General features: G+C 38.1%; 1 protein-coding gene across 1 annotated transcript; it reads left to right on the top strand.

Annotated features, from left to right (window-relative positions):
* The first annotated feature begins 1157 nt into the window (after positions 1-1157).
* Positions 1158-3673, top strand: LOC147519999 (thaumatin-like protein 1). The gene is made up of 3 exons (XM_086591508.1): positions 1158-1556; positions 1641-2313; positions 3183-3673. The coding sequence occupies exons 1-3, from the start codon at positions 1496-1498 to the stop codon at positions 3475-3477; spliced, it is 1029 nt and encodes a 342-aa protein (XP_086447634.1). The 5' UTR covers positions 1158-1495; the 3' UTR covers positions 3478-3673.
* The last annotated feature ends 10715 nt before the right edge of the window (positions 3674-14388 follow it).

The following is a 14388-nucleotide window of genomic DNA, read 5'->3' as shown; positions in this document are numbered from 1 at the left end:
CCCTTTTAGCAGCCCCATTGGAATGACATTTTTGTGGTTGGAGTGCTATATTTGCCTTTAACAGCCTATATAGCCTCCCGTTGGACTTACTCTTGACACTTTTAACAGCTTAATTTAACTGCTTTTCATTGGACTTGCTCTTACACAAATTTGTTTTGAGCCCAAAAAGTCCAGAAATTATTAATACGGACCAGTCCATAATATGTGGGCCTGTAGGGTCTGTTAGACAGTCGACTGTCGACGTCCTATTTTTTTTGGTAACTCAGTCGACCCTATGGATTCATCATTTCATACCGAAAGATTTGACGTGTTAGCGAGATGGTAAAGTGAGTCTCAACATGATACATGTCACCTGTCCCAATCTTGACGTGGATCAAATATACTGCAAAAGAATGGTTGGTGCGAACGTGACACATTAAAGGACACCCCGAAGTCCCGAACCCATCTATAGCCTCAGAATTCAGAAAGGGTGTTTTTCTCGTCTCTTTCTCTCTTAACACTTTTATCATTACGAATCACGAGTTACCCTACATAAATTGTTGTCGATCTTATCTTCCAATTGCCAATTGATTGGACAAACTCGGGGCCCAAGCCCAATATAGCCCAACTAAAGCTGTCCGTAACGTAAACAATGACGTAGCAAATTTTGTGTGTCCGTGAGAGCGAGCAAATTGTAGGCGATGCCATTTCTGACAAGATCCTCGAAGGTTGGAGATGCTAACGCCGTTAGTCAAGGTTATCGGGAATCTCAAATTTGGGGTCAAAGAACAGGTGGCGAGTTTTATTTAGTGCACGGCTCACCATTTACTTCCACGAGGTCTGGACGTCAGTACATCGAGTAATTAATTAACCGGGCTTAAAACTAAAATGGAATATAGACAAAATACAAATCGCAAAAATACAACTGGTACGATTGTATTGATAAAGCTTACATCGTCGGATGCTGTCCGATCTATGTGAAATAGGAATATCATGATATATTATTTATATTATTTAAAATATAATGGTAAATATTAAATAAAATTGTTATATATACAAAATATCACAAAACCTCTAAATATCCGTAAATATTATTAAAATATAACAACAACCTAAAGATATTTAAATAAAATATAAATAAATCTCTAAAATGCAGATAGTCCGAGCTATGAAATAGTAAATCCAAAGCAGCTATATAGTAATCCCTCCCCCCATAATGTCCGTTCCCTTTCTTCTCCTCCTTCACACTCCTTTCTTTCTTCGTCACATACACTAAATCACTAATACATTTTCACTAGATTGAGTTTTTTGGTGGTGGTAATTATCCCCCCTTACTACCATCTACCAAGGCAAAAAATCCTGCTTCGGTTACTGTTTTTTCTTTACTAACAAAACAATGCAGCACCATCTCCACCTTAGAAATATCCCCACTACAAAATAAACCCTTTGCATTTAGATCTAAACACAACCCTTCCCTTTCCACCAATCAATTACAACTAAATAAAAAAAAGCCCATATGGATCTCTTCTCACCTTGGTTATGCTCTTCAATATTCCTCACTCTGCTCATCTTAAAAGGTAAATAAAACTTAACTTGTGTGTGTGAAATTTTTGGATCTTCAGTGGTCTTAATCTAAATGTGTGAATGTTTGTGTTGAGCAGGTGCCTCAGGAGCTACATTTACATTTACGAACAACTGTGCTTACACAGTATGGCCAGGTATCCTTGCTAACTCAGGTACTCCAAAGCTAGAAACCACAGGTTTCCAACTAGAACAAGGTACTTCACGAACACTCGAAGCTCCAACGGGTTGGTCGGGTCGGTTCTGGGGCAGAACATCTTGTAACTTCGACGGGTCGGGTCTAGGTAGTTGTGCAACTGGAGATTGTGGGTCGGGTCAGGTAGAGTGTAATGGGGCCGGTGCTGCTCCACCTGCAACACTAGCAGAATTTACACTTGGGTCAGGAAGTCAAGATTTTTATGACGTCAGCCTAGTTGATGGGTATAATTTACCCATGGTTGTTGAAGGAACGGGTGGGTCGGGTACATGTGCTGTAACTGGTTGTGTGACCGATTTGAATCGGCAATGTCCAACTGAGTTAAGAGTTGGAGAAGGTGAAGCATGTAAAAGTGCTTGTGAAGCTTTTGGAAGTCCGGAATATTGTTGTAGTGGTGCGTATAATACGCCTACTACGTGTAGACCGTCGGTTTATTCGGCTATGTTTAAGGCAGCTTGTCCTAGATCGTATAGCTACGCGTATGATGATGCTACTAGTACGTTTACCTGTACCGGAGCAGACTACATTATTACATTCTGTCCTTCGTATGCAAATAGGTATGAATTTTGGTTTGAAAACTACATTTTAATTTGCAATCTTATTTAAGTTCTTGCATTTTTTTCTGTTTCTTGAGTGACTTGCACTCATTGAGTCATTGGAGTTAAATAGACTTCTCAACCTCTCTAGAGTTCAGGACTGCATATATTCTTCTGGTCCTTCATGGTCCTGGCAATTTATTGCTGGTATATAGTATCTGATTTGGATATATTGCCATTTTAATTTGATATCTGCTCAGATTGTGAGAAAAGACACATTATAGATTACACTGTCGTCATGATTTTACTCGTAAAAAAAAAATAGTCTTGAATCTTGATAACCTCTGGTACGCAAATTTTGACATGCCACTTATATGCTGCTGAATTCTCGACTGTAACGGTATTTTGTAGTTTGAAATGGTAACAGATTTTATGCCACGAGTGTGGACTATGGATGGGAACTAGGAAGTGGTGTGTTACTGTGTTCAGCACTTTAGCTTAAAGGATCAGGTCTTGAATTCTAGTTGGTGAACTACTTAGTTAAATGTTTAATAATGGAATTATGGTTCATTGTTCACTAGTTAGGTGAACCCTGAAATGATATCATGTGTTTTGATCTTGATTTCTTCAAATTGCATTAATGAAACGTTTTTGTCCCTATTCACATGCTTTATGCTGATGATACATTGATACACATTTCATTGTTTGTTGTTATGGATGAAAGTGTTAAAATTTTGTTTCCTGATTATACCAGTGTCTCTATGGTCTACACTCTGCACTCACTTTAACTCATTTGTTGTTTTGACACTGTAAGGCTTCCGATTTGCTCCAACGAATATATTCTTTTTAGACGACTTTGTGTAATGAAACTTTACCTCCTCATTTTACAGCCAGAAGTCATCAACTGATCAAACACCAAAAACAACAGATAGTGGCACAAGTGGGGGGGTTACTGTTACAGACTCACAAACAGCAACAAATGGAATGGGGTCAAGTAGTACGATTACTACAACTAGTACAACAGGGTCATCACAAGGAGGAGCAATGTTAACAGATGCATCATGGATAGTAGGGTTAGCGACTGGAGGCTCAACAAGAACAACCTGTACATCAATTCAGTCGGCATTTACTTCTCTTGCTGCTACTGCCATAACTAGTCTTGTTATCCTCTCGTTCAGTCTGTAGTAAATGTGAGAGAGATGGGTTGCACCTTGTCACCATGAATATCGACTACTGAGCTCATTAAATGCCCCCAAACACTTCAATGGCTAGCTAGATTTAGGACATGTTAGGAAAGTTATTTAGATTCCAGTTTGTAAAATCCCATATATATATTTTGTAATCACATCTAAAGTTTTTATCAATTAGGCATTTATTTTCACTTTTTCAGGTCCTAATTTTTGTAATTAAAGGCTTAAAGCAAAGATAAAATAAAAACGGACTAATTGGGATTGGATGGGATGGATTTAAAATTTATTTGTTAAAAGGGAAAAGTGTTTTGGTTTAACGTGAATTCTGCTCAAGGGTGATGATTGTGGTGTGGGATGGAAGAATACTTTGCGGAAGGTACAAGCTTTTCTAAAAGTGGTTTGTCTGCTATGGTCATATAGTCATATCACTCCTATCAGTGCTTATGTTTAATCTGTGAGGGATGGTAAGGCCGTAAGGGTTGATCGTATATTGACTTTGGAGTCAAGAAAATCATATGCTGATATATATCCTTTATCGCTCTCTCTAGGTTTTGAAGTACTTGAGCACGCTAGGAAGATAGACCCGAATTGTTTTTTTTTTTTTTTTTTTTTTTTCTAATTATCTTTTTTTTTTTTGGTTTGTTTTTTTTCTGACACAAACCTGAATTGAAAATTGAAAGTTATTATCACAAATTTTTTGAAGTAATGCATTGGATAGATTATAGGGTTGAATGGGACTTGAGCTTCACCAAATACCAGCCGACATTCATGTACTGCGTCGTGTATCAAAGAAGGATTGTGAAGAAAATTATACACATCCATGTTTTGATTAAGTTCTTATATAAAAAAAATTGAATGATCCCTCAAATAATCTTGTTCATCTTCATAATATATTTGAAGAAAACGGAGTGTGAATTTGGATTTACATGCATGGCAATAACTTAAATGATCAACTTATTTGGTCCAGCTAAATGTCTTCTATCGCCAGTTGTGATGGAAGCAAAATAGCAAATAAAGTAAAAGCTCCGACAGTGAAAAATGCAAGTTGTCCTCAAAAGTCTTAAAGCTTAGATTCTTATTGCGTGATCGATCCTTCCTCGATCTTAAGTTCTTAACTGCATAATACCTCCCATAAATCCGGTAGAAACAGTTCTGCTTTCCAGTGACGTTTGTTCTTCGTGGTATATTTTCTGGTGGTGTTCACACATGATCAATCATCAAATGAGTACTGAATTACAAATAAAAAGTACAATCACAGCAGATATTCTCATCCTCTATTTTTTCGTTAGTTTTTCTGCCTTTGTTTATGATTATTATGTCTCAGTATTTTGCGCCTCCCTATCTTTGGAGATCAATCTTTCCATATTTATCTGGCTGCTACTTTGTGATGATTTGCGATAATTTTCTTGTTGCAAATGATGATGCATTTACACCAACTTGATTGGAGATTCAAGATCACGGAGTTTGTTTCCAGTATACAAGATTCCAAGAAACTGGATGATGAATTGATTGAGAAGAGGTTATTAGCTAACTGAAGCATATTCCTAGAGTATTTTAAGCCTTTATTATAAAACATAAAATTTGAAAAAGCAAACTGGGAATCCCCACCATTTCTTAACAGATTTTATTAAATTTTATCCACGCACAGAAGATCAGAAATTGCACCTTTCCACATTCTTCATCTTCATTCTCATAGAGTCATAGTGGAGAGCCTTTATATTTACTAATGGATGGTTATACTTGATGGCTTCAATAATGTAATACTTTCATTACCAAACGAAGATAAGGAATCTGTTGCGTTTGTCAAAAGGTCTCAAAGCACTCAATTATATTAGTGAAGGAATCAAATTACACTATTCAAAAAATAATCAAAGGCAAGAAATTCTTGTTACAAATGACTATAATGAAATGTGAAAACGTGAAAACTAGTGTTTTAGGGATCCGCTAGTAAACTAGTCATTCATAGAATGTTGGCAGTTGCTACTATTCTGTTAGAATTAGGGCTGTCAATGGGTTTCGATAACCCGATAACCGATCCGAACCAAACCGATAAAAAATGGTTTGGGTTTTGATAATTTAGTTTGCCCTCTACCGACCCGAAACCGAACCGAACCGATAAAATATTGGTTTGGGTTTGAGTTTGCCCTCCACCGACCGATATGAACCCGAACCGATAAGATAACATTTTAGTAATATTTATGATTAATTTTGTGTGTTTATCAATTGTGTGGTTAAAATTAATAAATTTAATTTAAGATTTAATTGATTTTATAGTTTTCGGTTCGGGTCAGTTCGAATTCGGTTTGCAATATATCTTATCCGTTCGGTTTCGGGTTTCCAATTTTCTTATTGGTTCGGGTTCGGATTTTCCAAAATCCGATCCAAACCGATCCATTGACCACCCTAGTTAGAATGCAAGCAACTGAAAATGCAAAGAACAATTCTAGAATAACTTAATTATTGAGACTAAGAAGCAGCAACATATAAATAGCTTTTATAGAATGACTGAAACAAACTACACTCACGTTCTTCCTAGAATCGTGATAACAAACTTGACTAAATCAAATGACAGCAGTTCCTAAAGACTAGGACTTTATTAACAAACTAAATCTTATCATTTCCTCCCTTAAACTAAACTGCCTAGACATGCATCTAGTTTATCTTTGGCGCATCACAAACTCCCAGTTTCTTTCTAAGCTCCTAAAATGTCTCTAGCTTGAGTGGTTTGGTAAATATGTCTGCTATTTGCTGCTGTGTACAACAATACTTGATCTGCACAACTCATTCATTCACCAGATCACGTAAGAAATGGAAACGCACATCAATGTGCTTGCTCCTGCCGGGCATCACAGGATTCCTTGATAACTTTATTGTTGAGCTATTGTCACAAAAGATGACAGGACTCTCACTGCCATTATAACCAATCTTCTTTAACACCATTTTCATCCAAACCAACTGACAAGTGCATGCCGCAAAGAAAGAACAAACTCGCTTCATTTGTACTTAGTGTAACTATCAGTTGCTTCCGAGAAGACCACGCCACTGCTACTCCACTTAAAATAAAGGCATACCCTGACGTGCTCTTTCTATCTTCCACACAACCCGCATAACTATCAGTGAAGCCAACCAATTCCTTATGTCCTCCTTTCTAATAAAGAATACCAAATCCAATGGTTCCTTGCAAGTACCGCAGAACTCTCCTGGCTGCTGAAAGATGTAACTTAGTTGGCTTTGACATATACCTGCTAATTAGGCTATATGCATATATTATATCCGGCCTTGTGGCTGCTAAATACATCATGCTTCCAACCAGCTGCTTGTAGAATGAACCACTCACCTCTACACCATTTTTTGAACCCTGGAATGATTGTATTTTGAACATAATTACTATCCTCCATTCCAAACTTCTTTAACATTTCCATCACATATATCTTATGATTAATAAATATCCCTCCAGCAAACTGCACTACTTCAATACCAAGAAAATACCTCACCTTGCCCAAATCCGACATATCAAATTCCTTCATCATGGAATCTTTAAACTCACACATCATAACCTCATCGTCTCATGTATAAAGTAAATCATCAACATACAAACTAATGATCAAACGTTTACCTTGTTTGTTGATTTTAGTAAACAAAGTCTTTTCACTGTCATCCTTCTGAAAGCCTTCTTTCTTGAAGTATGACTCAATTCAGCTGAACCATGCTCTTGGTGCCCTTTGAGTCCCAGATAAAGCTTTGTTGAGTTTGTATACCTTTTCCACTTCATTCTTCATCTCATAACCCCTCGGCTGCTCAACATAAACGTCTTCGATTAATTCACCATGAAGGAAAGCCGATTTCACATCAAGTTGGAATACACTCCAACCTTTATGAGCTGCAAGAGCTAAGATCATTCGCACTGTGTCCATACGAGCTATAGGTGCATACACTTCTTCGTAGTCAACTCCGTGTTCCTGGGCATAACCTTTTGCGACTAAGCGGGCCTTGTGCTTCTCCACTTCTCTAAGTTCATTCAATTTTGTTTTATAAACCCATTTGACTCCTATCCTTTTAGCTCCCTTTGGCAAGTCAATTAGAAACCACGTCCCATTCTTCTTAATTGAGCTCATTTCTGAATCCATAGCTTGCCTCCATTTTTCATCTTTTACTGCTTCATCAAAATTGGTCGGGTTAGAACTGGTCAGGTCTGAGCTAGCGATCAAAGCCAAATGAGCTTGCACATCTTCATTGTTCAGGTCATCACCACTAAAATAGTCAGCCATCCATACTGGTGCTCTTCTATTGCGAATTTCAGGAACATCAAGATTTCCCGAGCTCGGCTTAGTTTCTTCGCTCCCTTCCGTATCCTCATTCTCTTCCTCTTCACTACTGTGTTCTTCATCTCCCCATTTTAAGTTGAGTTGAATCTGTTCTTCATAGCTTGCATCCCAATTCCATGTCTTGTCTTCCTCGAAAATGACATCTCTGCTAATCACAATCTGTTTCGATACCGGATCATACAGTCTGTATCCCTTTGATTCCTTGCTCACCCCAAATAAAACATAGCTGCGACTCTTATCTTCAAGCTTTGTTCGTTGAGCATCAGGCACATGAGCATGTGCTATACAACCAAAAACTCTTAAGTGGTCAACAAAAGGCTTCACCCCACTCCAAACTTCCTCTGGCGTCATGTCTTTTACTAATAAAGACGTTGGGCATCTATTAAGAACATAAAATGCCCAATTTACCGCTTTCGGCCAGAATATCTTTGGAACATTGTTCTGAATCAATAAATTCCTCACCATATCCCCATATTCATCACCGCCCCGTTTTCTTGGTTAAAGTGACACCATTTTTTGCGGTGTGTAATGGGCGTTGGTCAATTGTCGCTGATTCCATTTTTCTACAATAATCGTTGAACTCACTTGATGTGAATTCTCCTCCACGATATGTTCTTAAACATTTAATTGACAAACCAGTTTTTTTTTCCATTTCAACTCTTAAATAACTTAAACGAAGCAAATGCATCCGCCTTTATAAACAAGAAATTGTACCCAAGCCTTCCTACTAAAGTCATCGATAAAACAAATGAGGTACCGCTTGTATCTCGGTTGAATGATTTTGCTAGAATTAGGAGATATTGGGCCACAAATATCTGCATGAACTAGCTCCAACATCTCTGATGCTCTCCATGTGCTTTTCTTCGGAATAACATCTCGGTGTTGCTTCCCCTTTAATCGGTCAAATGGCACAAACTTAGATTCAGGGATACTTGGCAAACCCCTCACCATTCCTTTGCTTTGCTGAGTCTGAAGTCCTTTGTAGCTGAGGTGGCCATATCTACGGTGCCAAAGATGAGCTAGGTCATAAGTAGTTGCTTGGAGACATACCTCCTTTGGTTCCTTCTTGATTAGTTGCGAGTTTGATAGCAATACAAACATCCTGTTGGCTGTCATGTTGGTTTGAATGATTAAGCCCTTCGTGGGATGGTAGATTCGGCACTGATTAGACCGCATTAGAACGGCTAGGCCCTTTTCTTGCAGTTGCCCGACACTGAGAAGGTGACTCTTCAATTCTAGTACATAAAATACATCTTTTACAAGATGACTGACACCATCCAAAAATAAGCGCACACTTCCTTTGCCAACAATATTCAGCCTTGTATGATTGCCCAATCTGACCACCTTTTTGAACCCCTCCTTCAACTCACAGAAAAGAGATGAATCACCACACATATGGTTGCTGCAACCTGAATCAAGGAATCACACATCATCTCGGTTTACTCCATGTAATTCAACAAAGGCCATGAGTATCGTCTCCTCTGACTCATCTAGTTCTGCATAATTTGCTTCCTTCGAACTTGGACACTCGTATTGGAAGTGTCCGAATTGATGACATCGGTAGCACTCAATAGTTGCCTTATTGAATTTTTGGCGACCTCTACCTCTACCTCTTCCTCCTCGGAAAGTAGCTCTCCCATGTCCTCGTCCACCATAACCTCCATAACCTTCAACATGTGACACCGTGAGTGCTTGTTCCTCTTCTCCACCCCTTTTGAACTTTTGCTCATGAACAAGCAGTGAACTCTGCAACGCATTGACGGAGAGTTGATCGATATCCTGTGCTTCTTCTATGGAACAAACAATGTAATTCCATTTTTCAGTGAGAGTTCTCATAATCTTCTTGACGATCTTGACATCAGTCATGTCTTCCCCACAATTCCTCATGTCGTTTGCAACCACCATCACTCGACCAAAGTAGTCAATGATCGATTCACCTTGTTTCATTGTCAGAACCTCAAAATCTCTGCGAAGACGATTGAGTTGGGCCCTCTGTACGCATGCATTGCCCTGACACTTCATCTTCATGGACTCCCAAAGTTGTTTAGACGTATCCTTTTGTGTGATTGTCTTTAGAATTGACTTGTCAAGGGATTGAAACAAGTAATTCTTGGCCTTTAGATCTTTCAACTTCATCTCCTTTAAAGTTTTTCTCTATGCAGCAGTCAGCTTCTCTTCATCATCAGGTTGTGAATAACCGGATTCCACAACAGTCCAATATTCCTTGGATTAGATAAGATTCTCCATGATCATGCTCCAGTGATCATAGTCACCATCGAACTTCGGAATAGAAGGTTAAGCAAAGTCACTGTTTATTCCTGACCCCATCTCGTGGACACTCCCTTGTTGTCTCTCTAACTCACTCTTTCAATCTCTCAAGTTATGCTCTGATACCAGATTGTTAGAATGCAAGCAACTGAGAATGCAAAGAACAATTCTGGAATAACTTAATTATTGAGACTGAGAAGCAGCAGCATATAAATAGCTTTCTTACAGAATGACTGAAACAAACTACACTCACGTTCTTCCTAGAATCGTGGTAACAAACTTGACTAAATCAAATGACAGCAGTTCCTAAAAACTAGGACTTTATTAACAAACTAAATCTTATCATATTCTGTCCATTCAGAGCATCTCTAGGTGGAGGCATCAACTGCATATTTGCCTCCACCATTTAGAATTTTACCAAAAACCATTCTAGGTGTAATTTTGTGGAGGCAAACATTACGACATATTTGCCTCCACCATTCGAAACTTCTAAACTGCATACTTACCATTCCGTGGAGGCAAATTTGCGGTTTCAAATGCGGATGTGGCGCGACAGTGGTAATGTCGCCCGAAACTTTTTTTTTGACTTTGAACAGAACCACTGCAACACTACTAATATCGCGCGATAATCTCACTGTCGCGTGCTCCAACGGGAGAAAAAGGGCAAAAAAATGGTCTAAATTCTACCTCCATATATCTACACTCATTTCCTTCTTCATTTTACATACACTCAACACTAAAACATTCAACTCAACTATTTCACATCAATCCTCACCAAACAATACACACACACACATTGCTAAAAATAAATCATGAAGTGTATGATTTTTTCCCCCTTCAATCTTCATCATCATCTTCATCTTTGTCTTCTCCAGTGGAAAACTCTGTAGATAGTCTTGATGAGGAATTTGTTAACGTCATTCTTCTTATCAAGCACAGTTTGGCTGTACTTGCACAAGTACAAGTGCATGTTCCGAAGGCACCACATGGTTCAAAGAATGGTCAAAAAGTGAAACATAAAAACTATGCTTTGAGTTTGGAAATCTTGAAGCCCAACTACTTCGTCGATTGTCTTATTTTTCCGAAAGAGGATTTCAAGACGTTTTCGTATGAAAAAACCTTTATTCCTTCACATCTTCAACAATCTTTATTCTCATTTTAAGTACTTTCAGTCTAAAGTTAACAATATTGATAAACCTGGGATAGATCATTTGATCAAGGTAGCTATGGCTTTATGTATTCTTGGTTATGGTACGGTGACTGATCAAATTGACGATCAATTATACATTTATGAGCAATCTGGAAACCAGACGTTGAGGCATTTATAGGACGCAATTATCAAATTGTACGGTTCAGTTTACTTGCGAAGGCCAAACATTACAAACACAAAACGCTTATTTGCACAATTTACCGAACGTGGATGGTCTGGTATGTTGGGAAGCATTGATTGCATGCATTGGGGATGACATAATTGTCCAATTGGATGGCAAAGTGCTCACAGTGGTCATTCTGGAAAACCATATGTTATTCTTGAAGTTGTTGCAACCAAAGACTTGTGGATATGACATTCTTTCTTTGAGATATCAGGGTCACACAATGAACATCAACGTATTGGACAACTCCTAGGTGTTTGAGCACATGATTAATGATACTTCCCCCTGTTTATTTTGATGTAAATCATCATAGCTACAATATGTGGTATTATTTAGCTGATGGTATCTATCCTGACTACGCGACACTTATACAAACAATTTCAAAACCTAATACTCCAAAGATGAAGTGGTTCGCAACGACGCAGGAAACTGCAAGGAAAAATATTGAAAAAGCTTTTGAGGCTTTGTAATCTAAATTTGGGATTTTGACAAAATCTTGTAAATTATGACATGTGGAGACAATGTGTATTATTATCAGAGCATGTATCATATTGCACAATATGATAATCGGAACTAATAAGAATAAAAATTGTGAAATGAGGAGGTATATTCCTGATCTAGAAGGGCAGCCACATATCTCATATACTCGAAGAGGCTACATTGAGGGGACTCTACAAGTTCAATCAAAAACTATGCATGATAGACTTAAAAGTGACCTTGTCGAGCATCTACGGAGCATTAAGGGTGACCAACATTAAGTCAATTATTGTAATTTAATTCAATTTCGTAAATGTATGTTTCCTCTTAATCATCAATAAAGATGTCAATCAATTCCTCTTTTATTATATATATATTTTAATTAAACTAACAGATATTCATAAAAAAAAAAAAAATTCATTCATATTAAAAATAACACATTATATATTCATAGAAAATAAACTGATTACAGTAGTCTTAACCACTCTTAACATTTTCTATTACAGTACCCAACCACTCACATTTTTCACACACAATACACTTCAATAGATCAAGACCTTTTCCTTCAAGGTTCGCAAATTTCTTCAGCTCTCTGACACCATCACAACCATTTGGACATGGTATATGTGCATAGGGACAATACTTATACCAATAATCTTCCTCGCCACAACATGTGCATATCAACTCTCTCTCTCTCTCTACCAGGGCATGAATCATACATGCATTTCAAAAATCTTATTTCTTCACCATCTTCATCACACCTTCTATATATGATCATATAACCTTTGTAATGTGGTGTTTTAGGACATCTTGTATTCATATACTTGCATGATAATGCAACGTGTTTACTTGAGGTGCAAATTTGACACCTCAGTCAGTATATATGTTGGGTAGTTTTTTGCAATGGTGAAAAAGATGTCATGGTAAAATGAATGGTTGTGGAGATAGTTTTGGAATTTGAGTGTGGGGTGAGAATAAAGCAGTGAACTAAAATTTGCATTTTTTTACTCGATAGCACGCGCCATGGTAATGTCGCGTGACATTTGTTGGAGTTATCCCTCGCATGAGAAGATGAGAGAAATTAGTTTAGCTTGTGTGGAAAAGACAGAGCGCGCCCCGCGCCCTCCACAGCCTATTCTGAAGCGCGCCTTGTGCTCAAGTGCCTGGACATCGACTCAGGCAAGAGCGCGTCCCGTGCCCTCCACAGGCAAATCTCAAGTGCATGGACATCGTCCAAGGCAAGAGCGCGCCCCGCGCCTATGCCTAATTTTGGCAGAATTCTATTTTTAAGGATCCCGAGTTTTGCATTATATGTTGGGATTTTTGGCAAAACCTAACACACGAGAGACAACACAGAAGTAAGAGAAAACCCAATTTTGAAAGCTATCACTACACCATAACAGCTTTTTTGTGACACTAGGTTTTTCTCGTTTGTGACGCCAAATTGGCGTCAGGAATTTTGTGACGGCATTTTGGCATCACTAAACTGCTAAAGCCGTCACCAATAATTAGAGAATTATTTCAATTAAATGTTGTGGAATTTTACTAAATAAAGTGACGGCAAAAGAGCGTGAAGAACGAAAATTACAATTAAGGGACCGCATTTTCTCGGAAAAATTACGACCCAAACACTGCTCTCTCGCCACAGTGCCCATCTATCTCATCTTTCTTCACCACTCTCTCTCAACTTCCCACCACTACCTCTGAAAAAGATACATAAACCTAGAAATGATGATTGGTCAGTCACCGTTAAACGATTGAAGTATTTAGATCTAAAGCTTCAAAATTTCTTTATTGTCAAACTATTAAACGATTGAAGTATCTGAAGGCAAAGACACTGAAAAAGGAGCTCGAAGATGTGATTGATTTAATGGAGAAAGGTACTTACGCCATGAAAGTTTGTGATTAATTTGAAATCAAGTTAGGGTATTCAAATTTCTAATTTACTTAGTTCGTTATTCTAGTGTAATCTAGTTTGAATTCATTAATGTTTGGTGTGAAAAAATTGTAACTTTACTGTCTTGCGTGATTGATTGAATTCGGTCAATTTATGTTTACTTTCGTGTTATTGCAACAGAGAACTCCAATAACTCAAAAATGGGAGCAGATGTGGCATCAGCTATGGAGCTCTTAGCTTCACATTGTCTTGAAGTTGCAGAATCAGTCAGTGCAGATCATGATCGGGTGGCTTCCGTTGTAAGGTCGGCTGTTGGCGTTAGAACCCCAAAGGATCTTATGACTCTTATTGCTGCAGCTGCAACAGGTAACTCCACTTAATTGCTTAGTCTCTTGTGGACTTTTCTGAACAATTATGGCATGTAAAACTTCTCATTTTATTGAAGAAAAGCAGCGCTTTTGTGAATGCTTCACAGCTTCATGAATTGATAATTAACCGGTGGTACAATTTTCTATTGCTAAAGCTTTTACGAGGAGCTGCCAGACCGAAAGCAAGATCGCTAAAAA

This window comes from Coptis chinensis, chromosome 2 (genome assembly GCF_015680905.1).
Source record: "Coptis chinensis isolate HL-2020 chromosome 2, ASM1568090v1, whole genome shotgun sequence".
NCBI lineage: Eukaryota > Viridiplantae > Streptophyta > Magnoliopsida > Ranunculales > Ranunculaceae > Coptis > Coptis chinensis.
Note: the sequence above shows the minus strand (reverse complement) of the source record. Positions and strands in the feature narration are given on the sequence as shown.

Bases quoted from the DNA above. Each gene is read 5' to 3' on its own strand.
- LOC147519999 (XM_086591508.1), top strand. From the start codon at position 1,496: ATGGATCTCTTCTCACCTTGGTTATGCTCTTCAATATTCCTCACTCTG. The intron at 1,557-1,640 runs GTAAATAAAACT...TGTGTTGAGCAG, and splicing joins CACTCTGCTCATCTTAAAAG to GTGCCTCAGGAGCTACATTT. The intron at 2,314-3,182 runs GTATGAATTTTG...CTCATTTTACAG, and splicing joins TGTCCTTCGTATGCAAATAG to CCAGAAGTCATCAACTGATC.